This window comes from Oncorhynchus mykiss, chromosome 2 (genome assembly GCF_057628025.1).
Source record: "Oncorhynchus mykiss isolate SJ-2025 chromosome 2, ASM5762802v1, whole genome shotgun sequence".
Lineage (NCBI taxonomy): Eukaryota > Metazoa > Chordata > Actinopteri > Salmoniformes > Salmonidae > Oncorhynchus > Oncorhynchus mykiss.
The window spans coordinates 82331488-82348469 of NC_143023.1; the positions used below are offsets into that span (position 1 = coordinate 82331488).

The 16982-nt window shown below is 42.8% G+C and overlaps 2 protein-coding genes across 4 annotated transcripts in view; one reads left to right on the forward strand and one right to left on the reverse strand.

The window, feature by feature from the left end:
* Positions 1 to 1765: 1765 nt before the first annotated feature.
* LOC110497686 (sarcospan-like) lies at positions 1766 to 10711 on the forward strand. Of its 2 annotated transcripts, none has more exons than XM_090209448.1 (2): positions 1766 to 2580; positions 9579 to 10711. In XM_090209448.1, exons 1-2 carry the CDS (start codon positions 2521 to 2523, stop codon positions 9768 to 9770), a joined length of 252 nt encoding a protein of 83 aa, XP_090065574.1. In that variant the 5' UTR covers positions 1766 to 2520; the 3' UTR covers positions 9771 to 10711. The 2 variants fall into 2 exon arrangements, with proteins under 2 accessions (XP_090065574.1, XP_090065572.1); XM_090209446.1 differs by having other exon boundaries at positions 1812 to 2607.
* Positions 10712 to 13194: 2483 nt separating this feature from the next.
* Positions 13195 to 16982, reverse strand: part of LOC110497694 (inositol 1,4,5-trisphosphate-gated calcium channel ITPR2) — a 165865-nt gene continuing 162077 nt past the window's right edge. For both annotated transcript variants that reach the window (XM_036956603.2, XM_036956593.2), the window contains exon 57: positions 13195 to 16393. In XM_036956603.2, coding sequence (XP_036812498.2) covers positions 16310 to 16393 — 84 coding nt within the window. In that variant the 3' untranslated portion in view covers positions 13195 to 16309. The remainder of the gene's footprint in view (positions 16394 to 16982) is intronic.

Sequence of the window (16982 nt, forward strand, 5' to 3'; positions counted from 1 at the left end):
ATACTGAGGGCCATAGGATATTTCCAGGTTACCATGTAACCTGACCAGATAAAAATAGAGGACTCCATTAATAGGCTTTAGGGCCGAGAGTTTTTCCTGGCCCTGTCACATGATGTCTGGCCCTAATAATATTGGTTCTCATTACCAGTACTACAGATCATGCTGCAGAGTGGTTGTTGTGACAGATGAAGCCATATGCTACACTCAGGTGGCCAATAGCAATATGGTGACAGGCATGCAGGGGACTGTCAGTCTCACACCACACCACTTGCCAACCTCCCTGTTCGACTAGTGTAGAACCAGTGTACCAACACTAGGAACCCCTGGAGAGAGCAGAGGAGTCCTGCAGGCTTGCTTGCTGCTTAACGTCTGAGAGCATATTCACTGAAAATAAAATATTGTTCTAGTTCTACTTTTAACAGATTAGGCAAATATTAGGCAAATATAAACTTTAGAATATTTCCAGCATGAGGTATTTTTATGCATAATATATTTAACTTTTTGTGTTTCACAAACACTAATATATTAAGTCCAACATAAAAACATGGCTTAGATCCAATTCAATTATATTGATTCCAAACTCTTATTAAACATTACGTTTACTTAATCTTTCTAATTATTTACTTTCAGTGATCGTGTCTTAATATTAACAATGTTTTATGCATTTGACCATTTGCCATTTTAGCAGACAACCCACATTAGCAGACATTATTGGTATGGTCACTGAACATCAATTTGCTTGACAATTTTGATATCCATTCATCATGATCCATTACACCTCAGGACAACAAGATGCTTAATACTAAAATATACTTTGATTTCTTCAATCATACATACAACATTGTCTAACAGTATCAAAGTCGATATTTTGACTGTCTCAGAATCGTAATAAACAGAGCCACGTGGCAAAAGCATTGAGGTATAAAATGGGCCGCCTCCAGGTTGCATCCGGTTTACACGGCCCAACTTCACATGCACACTAGCAGTCAGTGTGCACAGGGAGCAGCGATGTCATCACACCATCCAAAAACATGGCAGACATTGGATGAATATAAAATAATATATTGGGCTGCGATTAATGGAAAAAAAATAGGCCTCAGCAAAAACTATTTGAAAAATTCAGTGGATGTTTTGTGGGAGGGGCCTCTGGGTTTAGTGGTCCTGTGGGGGAGGGGTGGGAGGGGCTACTGAACTTTCTTGCGGTTCTTCTGTACCTTATTGAATTTGTGTGTGTGTGGGGGGGAGGGGCACGGTCTGAGGGAGGGAGGGAATAACGGTAAAGGATTAGCATCCTGCTCTTTTCTCTTTTGTTTGTTTAATTTCATGACTGAGTGTGTATGGGGGGAGGGTGGGTGGGATAATGTGACTTCCTAGTTTTTTTTGTGCCCCTCTGTCAATATAAATTAAATTAAATAAACTAAATGTTCAAAAAAATGCTTGTCTCAAGACAGATAAGGACTTGTAAAATCTATTCATAAGTAAGGTTATGAAAGATCTGACAATTTAGAGGTTGTGCATTTAATTATTTACTTTTATTTTAAATGTTGCTCTGAATCCATATAATAATGTAATGACTAATTCCATTACTTTGGCATTGCTATTTATTTGGAATAAAACACCCCAAAATTCCTTATACCCCTGAGACTGAACTGTAATTGGACTAATTAATCCACGTTTTGATCATTTTAATAGAGAATCAGAGCTACAGTAATGCCCTCACATGTCTCCTGATCACATTACTTCTTCTAGTAAATCATGTGACTTTGGCTTCCACCACTTGGCCCCACTGTGCGTGTAACGGTGTTGACAACAGTGATCCAATCGCTCTCATTGGAGAATGACGTGGCTGACTTGTCTGTGCCAATCTTTCTTTAACCCCTAACTGCTAATTGCTTTCTATTTCCGATTACAGCAAACATGATTTAGTTTTATTTTCTATGTAACTGATGTCTGATCACATCAGTGCTTCTGGTCATGTGTTGGAGTCCCCCTTGGTCTCTCTCCACCCCCTCTTATTTTCCTTCAATGTGCTGCTGCTCTGCTAAGTGGCGCCAGAGCAGCTTCAGGAATTTGCTCTAAATGTTAGTTCAGAGTCTTCTCTGGTTCCAAATAGCCTAGCAGCAGAGCTGGGCTTATGCTGAGAGGAACCCTGAGCAGGAAGAGGAAGGGAACGCGGGGCGCGGCAGGCAGCACACCCAACAGACAGCACGACGGTAAGAGACTGACAAACAAATGAACGGGAAAGAAAAGAGAGAAAACCACCTCCCGTGAAGCTGAAGAAGTGGTGCTTGTCGCATCTCCCTGACAGAAGGTGAAGAATGGGAGAAGGGAAGAAGGGATCCGGAGGAAGAGAGAAGAGCAGAGGAGCACCCCCCATCAGAGGAGAAGAAAGAGGTGAAGGCCGAGAATGGAGGCCCAGCGCCCGAGAACTCCCACAAGTGCTGTGGCTATCACTTCCCCCTACTCATCGCCCTGCTGCAGTTGCTGCTGAGGGTGGCCATCACAGCCGTGGCCTTCCCCATGGTCACAATCAGCCCCTCGCTCCTGGCCAGGGAGACCCCACACTTGGCTGGCATCCTTGTAAGCATGGACCTGCCTCGTCCGTCTGTATGCATGTTCACTCAATATGGCATAGTGCCACTGTAGTAGCTGCATGGGCATTTACCTTATCTTTCTCTGGTCCCCATGTCCATCTGACCTCACTACATGACTGCATGGATCCTCATCCTCATCGTCTAACAAATCAAATCAAATTTAATTTGTCACACACTTTGTAAACAGCAGGTATAGACTACCAGTGAAATGCTTGCTTACGGGCCCTTCCCAACAATGAAGAGATAAATAAATAATAGAAAAGTAATGACACTTCATAATAAATACGCAATTAGTAACAATGACTTGGATATATCTATGGGGTGACTAGTACCTAGTTGATGTGCAGGGGTACGAGGTAATTGAGGTCGATATGTACATATAACTAGGAATAAAGTAACTAGGCAATAGGATATATAATAAACAGTAGCAGCAGTGTATGTGATGAGTCAAAAACGTTAGTGCAAAAAAGGTCAATGCAGATCGTCCGGGCAGTTATTTGGTAAACAAACTATTTAGTAAGATTATGGCTTGGTGTAGAAGCTGTTCAGGGTCCTGTTGTTCCAGACTTGGTGCATCGGTATTGCTTGCCATGCGGTAGCAGAGAGAACAGTCTATGACTTGGATTGCTCGAGTCTGAACATTTTTAGGGCTGTTTTCTGACACCGCCCGGTGTAGAAGTTCTGGATGGCAGGGAACTCGACCTCAGTGATGTACTGGGCCGTCAACATTACCCTCTGTAACGCCTTGTGGTCGGTCGGGTGCCAAGCAGTTGCCATACCAAGAGGTGATGCAGCCAGTCAATATGCTCTCAATTGTGCAGCTGTAGAACATTTTGAGGATCTGAGGGCCCATGCCAAATCTTTTCAGCCTGCTGAGGGGAAAGAGGCGTTGTCGTATGTTGGTGTGTGTGGACCATGATAGATCCTTAGTGATGTGGACACAGAGGAACGTAAAGCTCTAGAGCCGCTCCACTACAGCCCTGTCGATGTGGAGAGGGGCCTGCTCGGCCCTCCTTTTCCTGTAGTTCACGATCAGCGCCTTTGTCTTGCTGACGTTGAGGGAGAGGTTGTTGTCCTGGCACCACACTGCCAGATCTCTGACCTCCCTATAGGCTGTCTCATCGTCGTCGGTGATCAGGTCTACCACTGTCAATGCAACCTTGTGTATCTACATGCATAGACACTCAGTTTGGCCACTACTGTTGCTGCCTCTGTCCAGCCTCACCTCACTGCTTGACTGTATGTCATGGACACCTGTCCAGATCCTCTAACTACTGTGCCTCCCATGCACTTCACCTACAATAGATGCATGGACACTGGTTGTACCGCCTCATCCCCTGGAATGAAGCCAAATTGACTTCTCTTCTACCTTCACTGCATGCATGGCCTAATGATGTATATAAACACATCTGTATGACTCTAGCACACAGACATATGTACATATCTCCTCATCTCCATATGTCTCAACACATTTGCATGGCCCTCTTGTACATTACTAATTGCTACCTCTTCAGTTTGTACGCCGCATGTCCTTCTGCATAGACTTGTCACTTTGTCCCTGTTGTATTTCCACCTTACCCTGACTGCATGTACACATTCAGTGAACGCCTCCTTATCAGTCTAGTCTCATCTCTCTATTCACACGTCACCTTACATGATCTCCATCTAAAGTCAAAATTAGGGTTATCATGCTTTACTGCCTTTTCTATAGCTGTTAGAATCTCAGTGTTTAAAAGGGAAAGTTCCCCTCAGTCTCATTGAACACATTGGGTGACATTCTAAATGTAAACATTTTGACTACTAGCAATTAGCTTGATGTTATTTTCACATTTGCTCCCTCACTCGCTGACTGTTGATTAGATCTATCTCGTAGAAGCAGTATACTGGCTTAAAGGGCTGTAACAAGTTTCAAACTTTCCCCCAACTGTAATCATGGCAAGACTTTGGCCTTGTAAAAGTAAAAGTACTTGGCTTGCAGAGAAAACAACAAGTCTAGAATGGCAGTCAGCGTTATGGCTCTTAGCCTCATTACCTCAATCCTACAGTTAGCTAATGTCTTCAGATAAATAAAGCAAATAATACTGAAAACAATAGACGGTAACACTTTACCTTATGTTGCAACATTGTATCAACATGTCGTCAGGATTTCCACTGAAGTTCTGCTTAGGAGTAATACAAGTTACATAAGATACAGCATTTCTATATTGAATTTGGAATATTCTCATGCTACAAATCATAGTTTACTCTATAGAAACTACAATAATGAACGCTTTCAGCCCCAAGGCTATAGAGGCCTACTAATGATAACACAGGGGTCTGACTATGTGTTTTTCTCTACTATCTATAGCATTGACTTTCTAGAGGTGAACATTAGCATTTCTTTAACAAAATCACGTTGTCCACGTGAGATACTTCACAGTTGCATCTCTGTACAGAAGAAAAACATGTTGTTTTCTCTCAGCTTCCCATATAGCCTAATTACAGTGTGTACAGATGTGTGCAATCGGAAGTCTTAGTACACACAGGGAACATCCATTCTGAGTTCTACGGCCCGGTGAAAAACACTGAGTTCACCAAGATCCTTCAAGAGAATTCTGATTCCTCACCTCTTAAAATAATTCAATTAGAGGCTGCATGTTAGTCACAAGACTCTAATATGCTCTGAGAGAGGGTGTGTGTCATTGCAAGAGAGGAGGAAAACTGTTTTGCCATAGCAGTAAGAATGTTATCAGCTGACAAGCTGATGCTGAAAGTGCAGAATATTAATAGTGAACTTGGGATGAACAGCTTGAAGAGGGTTGAAGAGGCCCCTCTCAGCAGCAAATAAGATAAGAGGTTTGCGTGTGTGTGGCTTAGAGCACCATGGCAACACTTGGTGTTGATCAGATCCAAATAAATTCAGTTTCCCAATAACACATATGCCATTCAGAAAATAAAAAAGCAGTGATCATGTACTGGTAACTATTTACTTAAAGCATGCAGGAATAATGCATAATAATGCAATGTAAGACTTTCATGAGCATGCATGACCTCTTATGTCTTGCCACTGAGCAAGGCTATTAACCCACTGTTCCCCGGGCGCCGAAGACGTGGCTGTTGTTTAAGGCAGCCCTCCGCACCTCTCTGATTGAGGGGTTGGGTTAAATGCAGAAGACACATTTCAGTTGAATGCATTCAGTTGTACAACTGACTCGATTTCCCCCTTTCCCTTTCCCTTCCCTTAAAGCAGTCTTTGTATTTTGAAAGCAAACATTAAAGAATGATTAACTTAAAGTATACAAGTATATTTTGCAAAGCATATAATTTAGAGAATGACCCTCACTAAATACATTTTCCGCTGTGTTCTATGTTATTCTAGTTGTTATTCCAGGAGAGCATTTCAGAGGCGCGGGGGCGGTCGAGCAGAAAGCCCAATCCCCCATGGAGCAGAGCTTGTTCCTGGAGATGTGGAGGAGTAGGCTATATCATGCAATCTGAGGTTGCGGTGAGATTATGGGATAGCAGCAGTTATTTGAGGTATTTGTAATTATTAAGGATCCCCGTTAGTTCCTGCCAAGGCAGCAGCTACTCTTCCTGGGGTTTATTAAGGATCCCCGTTAGTTCCTGCCAAGGCAGCAGCTACTCTTCCTGGAGTTTATTAAGGATCCCCGTTAGTTCCTGCCAAGGCAGCAGCTACTCTTCCTGGGGTTTATTAAGGATCCCCGTTAGTTCCTGCCAAGGCAGCAGCTACTCTTGCTGGAGTTTTTATTAAGGATCCCCGTTAGTTCCTGCCAAGGCAGCAGCTACTCTTCCTGGGGTTTATTAAGGATCCCCGTTAGTTCCTGCCAAGGCAGCAGCTACTCTTCCTGGAGTTTATTAAGGATCCCTGTTAGTTCCTGCCAAGGCAGCAGCTACTCTTCCTGGGGTTTATTAAGGATCCCCGTTAGTTCCTGCCAAGGCAGCAGCTACTCTTCCTGGGGTTTATTAAGGATCCCCGTTAGTTCCTGCCAAGGCAGCAGCTACTCTTCCTGGAGTTTATTAAGGATCCCTGTTAGTTCCTGCCAAGGCAGCAGCTACTCTTCCTGGGGTTTATTAAGGATCCCCGTTAGTTCCTGCCAAGGCAGCAGCTACTCTTCCTGGAGTTTATTAAGGATCCCCGTTAGTTCCTGCCAAGGCAGCAGCTACTCTTGCTGGAGTTTATTAAGGATCCCCGTTAGTTCCTGCCAAGGCAGCAGCTACTCTTCCTGGGGTTTATTAAGGATCCCCGTTAGTTCCTGCCAAGGCAGCAGCTACTCTTCCTGGGGTTTATTAAGGATCCCCGTTAGTTCCTGCCAAGGCAGCAGCTACTCTTCCTGGGGTTTATTAAGGATCCCCGTTAGTTCCTGCCAAGGCAGCAGCTACTCTTCCTGGGGTTTATTAAGGATCCCCGTTAGTTCCTGCCAAGGCAGCAGCTACTCTTCCTGGGGTTTATTAAGGATCCCCGTTAGTTCCTGCCAAGGCAGCAGCTACTCTTCCTGGAGTTTATTAAGGATCCCCGTTAGTTCCTGCCAAGGCAGCAGCTACTCTTCCTGGGGTCTAGCAACATTAAGGCAGTTCTAAACAATTAAAAATTTTACATGAACACATTGTGTTCCCTCAGGCCACTACTCTACTATCACATATCTACAATACAACATACATGTGTACGTGTGTGTAGAGTGCATGTCTTATCATGTTTATGTGTCTCTTCACAGTCCCTGCTGTTCCATAAGGTGTATGTTTAAAATGGGATTCTACTGCTTGCATCAGTTACCTGATGTGGAATAAAGTTCCATGTAGCCATGGCTCTATGTAGTCCTGTACCCTCCCATAGTCTGTTCTTAATTTGGGGATTGTGAAGAGACCTTTGGTGGCATGTCTTGTGGGGTATGCATGGGTGTCCAAGCTGTGTGCTAGTAGTTTATACAGACACCTCAGTGCATGCAGCATGTTAACACTTCTTATGGCGGGGCATTGCCATGGATGGACTGGAATGTCAGCAGAAGGGTTTTGAATTCAGTTCTGAGTGAGACTGGGAGGCAGTTCAGAGATGCCAGAATGGGGAGCATCGTCCAAATATAAAATTTTCACAGATGGACTTCCTCCACTCAAAATGTATGTAGAAGTAGTCCTATAATGTGTAGAAACTGAACAATACATTAAAAAAAGTAATACAATCTACATTCCGTGGTGTAAATGTATGCAACAAAAGATTGTCGCCATTTTCGCCTTCTTCACGTCTTCCTAAAGTTCCTAGCCTAACATAACACGTGAGTACAGCTATAGAAAAGGCTTTGTGAAGTGCTTCTAGCACACTTTGGTTCAGCACAGTACAATACAATACATCTCATGATGTACTTTAATTCTCCATATTTCACAGTTGTTTTAAATAAACATAAACACCATTTCAAATTAAGCAAGCATCAAACATGACATAACGCTATAAGCGGCGTGTACCGGAAAACAAATACTGAGCGAATCAGGGCTATGTTACGTAACCTGTGGATTTAGATGAAGGGCTAGTGTTATTGGGATTGTACACTCCAATTACATAAACCACGCAAAGCCCCTCTCACACATTATCAAGCTGTATTTTTAGACATCATTTACATAATGTGTACATACCCACACAACATGTGGATAAAGGTACAGTGGATGGGAGCTGCAGGGGATTCTCACATAGACACTACTTTCAGCAGTCAGTCCTCCATTAAAGGGATACTTCCAACTGGAACGTTTTGTGTGAAAATAACGCAATTATTTTGAAAATAACTCCCAATAACATCAAAGGGGGTCATTTTCTTTGTATCTTTTCGACATGTAAAATATTGCCGTTTTAAAATATATACACACTGGTATGGTTCTGCTGGACATAATGAACGAGGTTATAAAGTGGTGAAGTGCCCCTTTAAGACAGCCCTGCTACGTCTCTCAGGGTCAGGTTCTACCTCTGGCCGATAGCCAAGACCTGCAGGTATTTATTGGCCGCTGTGCGAGGAGATAATTGTTAGCAGACAAACCTATTTGGATATGGCTAGAGAGTGGGCATACCTTGTTCACTAAGGCTGTGTTTACACAGCCACCCTAAAAATCAAAATCAGATGATGTTCTCCATATCCCAATTTATTTTCTGTCTACACTTTTACATGTGACCCACATCAAATTTGCGCATTCACACTGATGTAGCATCTGAAGTAGCACACGGATGGAATGCTCATTTTTAGTCACTGTTCCTGTAAATATTGGGGTGGTTGTCATGGAAACGGTAGGTCATGAGCAAAGCAAAATAATGATCAGAGCGTCGCATATGAATCATCAGGTTTGTTTCAGGATTCAGATCCACATATAGAGGTGGTATAAATCGAAAGTCAGAAGAACATATTCCATGTGTTTTCCTGCTGTTTACACATAAGGGAAAAGACAACTGGAGTTGTATGTCTTCACTCAGCTTACTGTAACACATTCAATTACTGATTGGTGTGACTTTTACACAGGCAGCCCAATTCAGATATTTTGCCATTTATTTGCATATCTGATACCCATCTAATATTTTCCCTAATGTGTAAACAGTAAAAAAAAACAAAAAAAAAACACATGGTATCTAATCTTTTGACTTTTGAATTCCACATAAATCAGAAGTAAAAAGATCAGATTCCATTAGATTTTTTTGCTGTCATTCAGTCATTTAAATGTATTACAGTAAGTAGCGTAAAGACATAAAACTCCAGTTGTCTTAGTATAGACAACTAGAGTCATGTTTAATAGGCTCCAACAGGGGAAATGCTTTGAAACAGTGTTGTCATTCGTAGTCTGTCCTCTATTTCAAGTAATTTCATTGCATGCCTGCAGAACATGACCCTGCTGTTGTCCTTCAGGATTAATAATGACCTCCCTCTAAAAATGTATCCCCGGTCCTGGAATCCCCACTATGCTTAGATATTCTATGCTATACTAAACTAGCTCACCTCTTCTCCTCTCCCCCTCCAGCTGCTGTACTTTATCCTGTGCGCCATGGGCCTGGTCCTCTCATCCCTGGTCATGGCCTTCTTTGGCCACCACTACGCCCAGACCAACGGCTTCAGCTGCCTGGAGGTGGGCGTCGACTGCGTGTGCACCCTGAACCCCCACGACCCTATTCCCAGGACCTTCCCCTACACTGAGGTCAGCAACTGCGGATAGGTCACTGGCACCCTGAAACTGTAGTATGTGCCTTGGGGGCCTTCGTCATGTGGAAGCACCACCATCAAGTGTTCTTCGTGGTGCTGCAGATGGGCTCGCCCTCCTTACAGCACTGGTAGAAGGTCTGATAGGAGTTGTAGGAAGAAGAGGCCCATGACGATGTCATGATGAGGAGTTAGCCCATGATGATGCCACTATTGAGGGTAGAGTATTGAGAGATCAGCCAATCAGAATCTTACACAAAACCTTTTGGTGTGTGCATAAGTGTGTGTTTAGGTTGTTCTCAATCATATTAACATGTTGGGGTCGTTGACGTTTTCTATAATGGCTTTTTGAACGACTTTTATATACTGTGTGGATAACTTTGTACTTGTAGTTGCCAATGCTACATGAGATATTTCTAATAGATGAAGAAAAGACACCAAACTACCAAAGGGGTACTTGGATGGACAGCTGGACCGTGCCATCCGCAGAGGGAAATTATGTTTACATGGCTCATTGGCTAATTCAGCAGGAGAGTGTCCCACTCCCTTCATTAATGAAGACAGTATGCAAAATTAGTTCTCTCAAGGTGAGAGATTTGCCTTATGTAAAAAAACAACTTTTGTGATTCATAAATCACACGACACAACCGGAGACAAGAGCAGAATGAGAAAGAGAAACGTGATGCATTAGCGTTAACTAGTGGTGGGTGGTAATATGGTATTTACTGTACAATGCAGATACTATGGTCAACTCTTTGTACATACTACATGAAGAGAAGGGTTTGAAAACTGAGAAATCTGTTTCATCTTCAATAGATACCTTATTACTGGGGATTTAAGTGGTGAGCTTTTAAGTCATGCACATGTACATTAAGGAAAAAACGACTGCCAATGTCCATTTTTTATGCTTTTTAGCTTATATTCACATTTACTTTCAATAAATGGTGTTGACTTAAGTCCTTGAATCAGTTTTATTATGTATGTCACATGCTATCCTACTTCTACCGTTTAATCCAATTCTGAAATACTGTTGATTAAAAATATATGAATGAATGCGGTTTGCCTTAGAGCTACAGTATCCCACCTAGCTATCACTGAAGACAACAGACAGCTTTCGAGGGAAGCATAATAACTATCTGAGCTGGAGTCTTTTCATTCCATTCCTGGAAGGGATAATTGATCTGTGTCTCTCACCATACCCCCCCCCCCCCCCCCCAAGGGAAAAGCATGACACCACCACACATTTTGGACTGCAAAAATACACTTCAGCAGCATGTTATCAGATTAAGTGAGAAAGTTAAATGGCATTAGAAGGCCTGGGCCTTGTTCATTAGACACCAAACAGATGAAGAAAATACTTAAAATGGGAGGGACAACAAGGGGTGTGCCCCAATGAAAACAGCCCTGATGTTTGTGGTGTTTCTGATTGGCCTGAGGGTGTATGATCTACCATGTGACCATACAGCCTCATCATCCCCACAGCATGACACAGGAAGTAACATGCAGCCTATCACGAGGGAAGTGTATTTATACAACTGGCAGTAAAGAGTCCTTTCCCTCCCACAAAATTAGTTTTTCTTCCTCTGAAAACACAAACACCTGCTTGAAATGGTCATAGTTCTGTGAAGGGTAAAAACATATCTGATCTGGTGTCCTGTGAATATCTTCAGAGCCTTGAGAGGGAAAATGACTGTAGGAGATCAATGAGGTGATCAATTACTTTATTGGATCAACCTTCACTTACAGTGGGAGCAGAACACTTTCAAGTAACTCTAAAATGAAATGAAAACAAGCTAAATCACCAATGTGTGATACACTTCTGTTATTGAGACGCTTCACTTCAGTAATGGCCACATGCACCTGGCATAACTGAAACTGTCAAAAGAACACGTCAACATTATTTGAAAATACTTGTTTTTCTTTTGTCACACTGCAACACAAAAACACCTTTGTTTGTCACACTGCAACACAAAAACACCTTTGTTTGTCACACTGGAACATCTAAAACAAATGCTTCCAACAACCATTCAATAAACCCAACATCCAAACATTAGTGTGGCTGAGTCCCAGAGGGGTTTATGGCATTATGTCCTGTTTATTGTCCTACTAATATTGGGTGGGTTCGAGTTCACCCTGACAGAACAACATGTGACTTTGGGCGGGGACTGCCAGTGTCAAGAGACTCAAAGATGGCCGGTGTCCAATTGTGTCTAAGCTCGCGTGCACACATCGTGTTGTTCTCATGCACAAAACATGTAGAATGTTCACTGTAGAACGGACAACGGAAATACAGTGTACCTGGCTCAATCCACTACTAGTGAACCCAGTCATAGTCATATGAGAGACTAAGAATTCTAAGAGTCATTCCAGCTAGTTCCTCAGAATCACAAGTGTACAGTAAGAGACATTGACCTGGAAGTGGTTACTCATAACATTACATCAGTATGTTCTCAGACTATGAGCAGCACTAGACAGTGGGAAGACCGGAGCCGCACCTTACACACTACAGTTCTAGCTACTGTACAATACAGTAGTCCACTGGCAGGACAAGCCCAACAGAAGCAGGTACAAAACAGTACATTAACTATGGTGGTATCTGCCCTACCATTCTAATTGTATGAGCAATATTTTTGAGAATGTATGACTGAAATTGTCCCCAGTTGCTCACATCATTGAAATAAAATAAAAAACAAAGCAGTGGATGTTTATGACTGTGCCATACAGTAGACAGATTCAGGGGTGGCAAGCCCCATCACTCCCTCCCTCCCTTCCCTCCTTCCCCTCACCTCATAGTCGGAGCATTTCAGATATGCTGGACTTTCCCCTTCCTGCCTTGCTCAGTGACAGCTGTGGGTTATTATGACACCACGTGCAGCTCATTTTAACAGCTGTCTCACAGAGGCGGCATGAGCCAACACAGCCCCGCCAGAGTCAACACTAACAGAACCTAACCGGGCCTTTCTGAACGTGAGCCCTGTCCTGTTTATTTAGCATACCATATAGCTCAGTAAGTGTATTATTTATTTTACAGGTTATTTTGGTCGACTGTATTCCTGCTGACCCAAAGTCAACATCAGGCATCTAATGTGTGTTAACTAGCTTTTCTTATCCAGTTCATTAGACGGAAGAAGCAGAATAGTTGCAGTGTGATCAGGGCTAATTAAAGCGTGATGTCTACTGTGAGCGTTGATCAATTGCAGCGAACCGCAGGATCTGACCATGAGGTGGATCGCGACACTGTAATGCCACTGAGTCAGTGGTGCTGTTAGGGGGGCTAAAGGTCCCGTTCTGGGGTCATGATCCGTGTGTGTGTGGGTGTGTAGGTGGCCCACAACAGTAGGACAAACATGAATTTCAACCCCAAAACAACAATTATTCATCCCCAAGACAGCTGACTAAATACACAGAGACAGTGATCAACTCAAGGCAGAAACATCCAGTCTCATCTTATCATAGATTTATTACAATATAGCATCTGATCAACATAAAACACACTATCTGTTGACAGAAAAGTGTCAAAGGGCATTCCCCTCTGAAGTGCACACATACTCTCATACTGTCATGTGATTGTGGAAGATAAAAACTTTTACAGACATACACATTTTATACACAGATATTAAATTGAATTCCATGTGACTGAGTTACAAGAGTTAAAAACGACAACAGAAAATCACTTGACCAATTGGCAACAAATTTGGTATATAGCAACTATGAACGTCTTTAAACACAATATTTTCCAAGACTCTAGCTCAAACAACATGGCCACTATAAGCCAATGAGCTTGCATGATTGTTTTTACAGGAAACCTAACCATACTCTACAAGTTAGCTACACCCAGATCCCTGAGCGTGTGCCAAATTTCATCACTGAGTCAAACAGATCAAGAGGTATAATCAAGTGCCCCTGACAGTGCCACTTTGTGGTTGATCTAAATGTGCTTGCATATGTTGAGTTTTGACAGTGTTTGGAACATGTGTATGAAGTTGGTACAATACACATATCTGTGTCTGATTTATATGCATTTATGTGCCAGGTCACACCCACTTAAATGTTTATTGGTCAGTAGCTGCCATGTTGTTTGAGTTGCTATCCTGGAAAATATTGCTTTGAGAGAACTTGGTACATAGATACCATGTATCACGTTTCATGCAGATCGGTCATTCGATGCCAGATGAGTAGCGTTTTAAATGTTTATCAAAGAATTGGAAATGGTGGAAAATCCATAATGGAAAACCTTATGCGTCATTGAAGCAAATGTGTTCCTTGTGAGGAGAGGCACCTATGTACCACATTTCATGACTCTAGCTCAAACAGGGTAAGGGACATGACCTTTCAAAGTTTGCATCTTCAATCGCTTGTTATAACGCCACCATGAGGCCAATTGACATGGCATTGCTTGAGAGGGTGTGGGGCCCATGGGCCTTTACCATCACACCAAATTACACCTTCTTAGGCCTTACAGGAATGTGCGTATTCATTTTCCTTGGCGGAAGAAGATGTATAATAATGAACGGCAACAAATACAATAGGGCTTCTCACAGCTTCACTGCTTGAACCCCTAACGAACCATAGAGAATGACCATTACAGTATGAGATGAGTTGATGCCTATGTCCCAAATAGCAATCTATTCTCCATCTATTGCCCTACCTTTGACCAGGGCCCAGAAGCACCTACTTGAGCCCTCTGGGTCCTGGTCAAAAGTAAGGCACTACATAGGAAACAGGGTGCCACACCACAATTACAGTATGATCAAACATCTCTATCAACATGAGTGAGTTACTAAGACTATCTACTGTATTGGACACAAGCACATGATTTTCAAATCAGTCCTCCTGACTACATTCTGTACCAATATAGGATTTAAGACTCAAGGCATTTCAAGTAAATTCCGTACAGATAATCAGATCATCGTCACATACATTTTCTTTTCATTCGGTTATTTATAGACTATGTACAATATGAAAAGAAAGTCATAATGCTGTTCAGGGATTGTATTATCACGGAGGACACTTCTCTGAGAGAAAAGGAGACAACACTTTACCTGAACTCGTCGTAAACATGCCGTGAAGCTTCATAGCATAAGGCTAAATACCACAATACATGTAAATATATGTGTCATAACATTGGCATAGTATATCCTGGAGACCTGACATATGCTATGAAGCTTTATGACATGTTAATAAAACTGGTATGAAGCATTATGGCAGCGAGTTCAAGTAAAGTGTAAAACAAAAGGCAAAGTAACGTCGTATGCAAATCCGTTTCTCCAGTTAACATTTTTTAAAAGTGCAGGATATTGAGAACATTGACTATCACAGTCATAATGATTGAGATGACAAAGCAATGTTACCCCCCAAGGCAGCCAGGCGGTAAGGTGATCAATGTTACCCCCCAAGGCAGCCAGGCGGTAAGGTGATCAATGTTACCCCCCAAGGCAGCCAGGCGGTAAGGTGATCAATGTTACCCCCCAAGGCAGCCAGGCGGTAAGGTGATCAATGTTACCCCCCAAGGCAGCCAGGCGGTAAGGTGATCAATGTTACCCCCCAAGGCAGCCAGGCGGTAAGTTGATCAATGTTACCCCCCAAGGCAACCAGGCGGTAAAGTGATCAATGTTACCCCCCAAGGCAGCCAGGCGGTAAGGTGATCAATGTTACCCCCCAAGGCAGCCAGGCGGTAAGTTGATCAATGTTACCCCCCAAGGCAGCCAGGCGGTAAAGTGATCAATGTTCCATTTCTAATTCCAATGTATAAAAAATGTAATACTCCAGTTACGTTCACAAGTTAACAGGTCATATTAAAACATATCTAAAGAGAATAACCTGGTCCCACATCTGTTTGTGTGCTATTGCCAACTCCTATTATCATTGTTGTAGGAGTTGGCAAGACCACACAAACAGATCTGAGACCAGGCTAGGAAGAAAATACTTAACCTTAAAGTTACACGTACACCCTTTCCAAAGAGGGCCTATCAGTAATACAAGGAGCAGCCCCTTTCAAGTCCAAAGAGAACTGAACAACACCAACCAACCCAATGTACCTGACCTGCGTATAGCCCAGTCTGTCTTCATCTTAGTCTCAGACACAGTACACTGAGAATACAGAAGGTAGAGCGTGGCTGCCCACAGGACCACTGTACTTTAACCTTTAACCCTTTCCCTTGACCTCCAGTCTGCAGGAGACTGCAATAGTGACACTGGCCAATGTGTGGCATGCCTGGCATCTCAGTCAGAGGCTCACTCATAGAGCAGCAAAACTGACATGGGATGATCAGAATGACTAGGCAGCTTGTGTTGTCATAAAGGCAGACATCACTGTACTGTTCTATGTGAGAGGGTGATGCTGGGTGAGGAGTCAGTACACTGTCTAAGAACAAGGCACTGTTTGCTTTGAATACAAGGCACTGTTTGAGTAAATTATGCTTGTAGGCCAGTGGCTGCTGGCCCCATAAATCGGATACTATTGTGTGGGTGCGTGTGTGTACTGTATGCACATTGTGTGTGTGGCCCCTTTGTGTACCTCCAGCAGTTCTCTGTTAGCAGGGGGACCCAGGCCCCTCAGTGTGCTGGGATGTGGTGGTTGTTGACCCCAGCAGGCCCCAGGAAGCCCATCATCTGTTTATTCTTCCTCTGCTCTGTCATCTGGGGAGAAGAGAAGGAAATAATAACTTATTCAATATAAACTACACACAGTGTTGCCAGTTTGGGCAGTTTTCAATTCAATCTGGCAACATTGAGTTTAGACAGTCAGCCCAGGTTACACCTACAGTAATCTTGAAACCGAGAACCAGATCTTGGCTTCACTAGTTTGCCTACATTTCTTGCAATTTGTCAGATAGACCACATTTCAATTTAGGAACTAATGTCCAAAGGAGTCCATTTGAGATGGTTTCCATTATTAGAGGATAACCTTTCACCATCTTTAGTTTACAGTACATAACATCTTGATATTCATCATTGGTGAGAATAAACACCATGTACCGGTATCTTTAATCTCTTGTACTGAAGACCTGGCTCAGCGCTCAGCTTTCACACGTTTGGACAAAGCCTCTGTTCTTAACCCTGAACAATGTGAGAATTTGACTATAGGGATAGGGAGGGCTAGATTGAAATGTTTCTTACAGAATAAATATTAAAAGCATATGCATGGTAGCAATTGAAAGGGAACAGTTTGGAGATGATAGGGAAATTATTAAACCAAAGTTGAGGACAACAATTAACCTGACAAGAC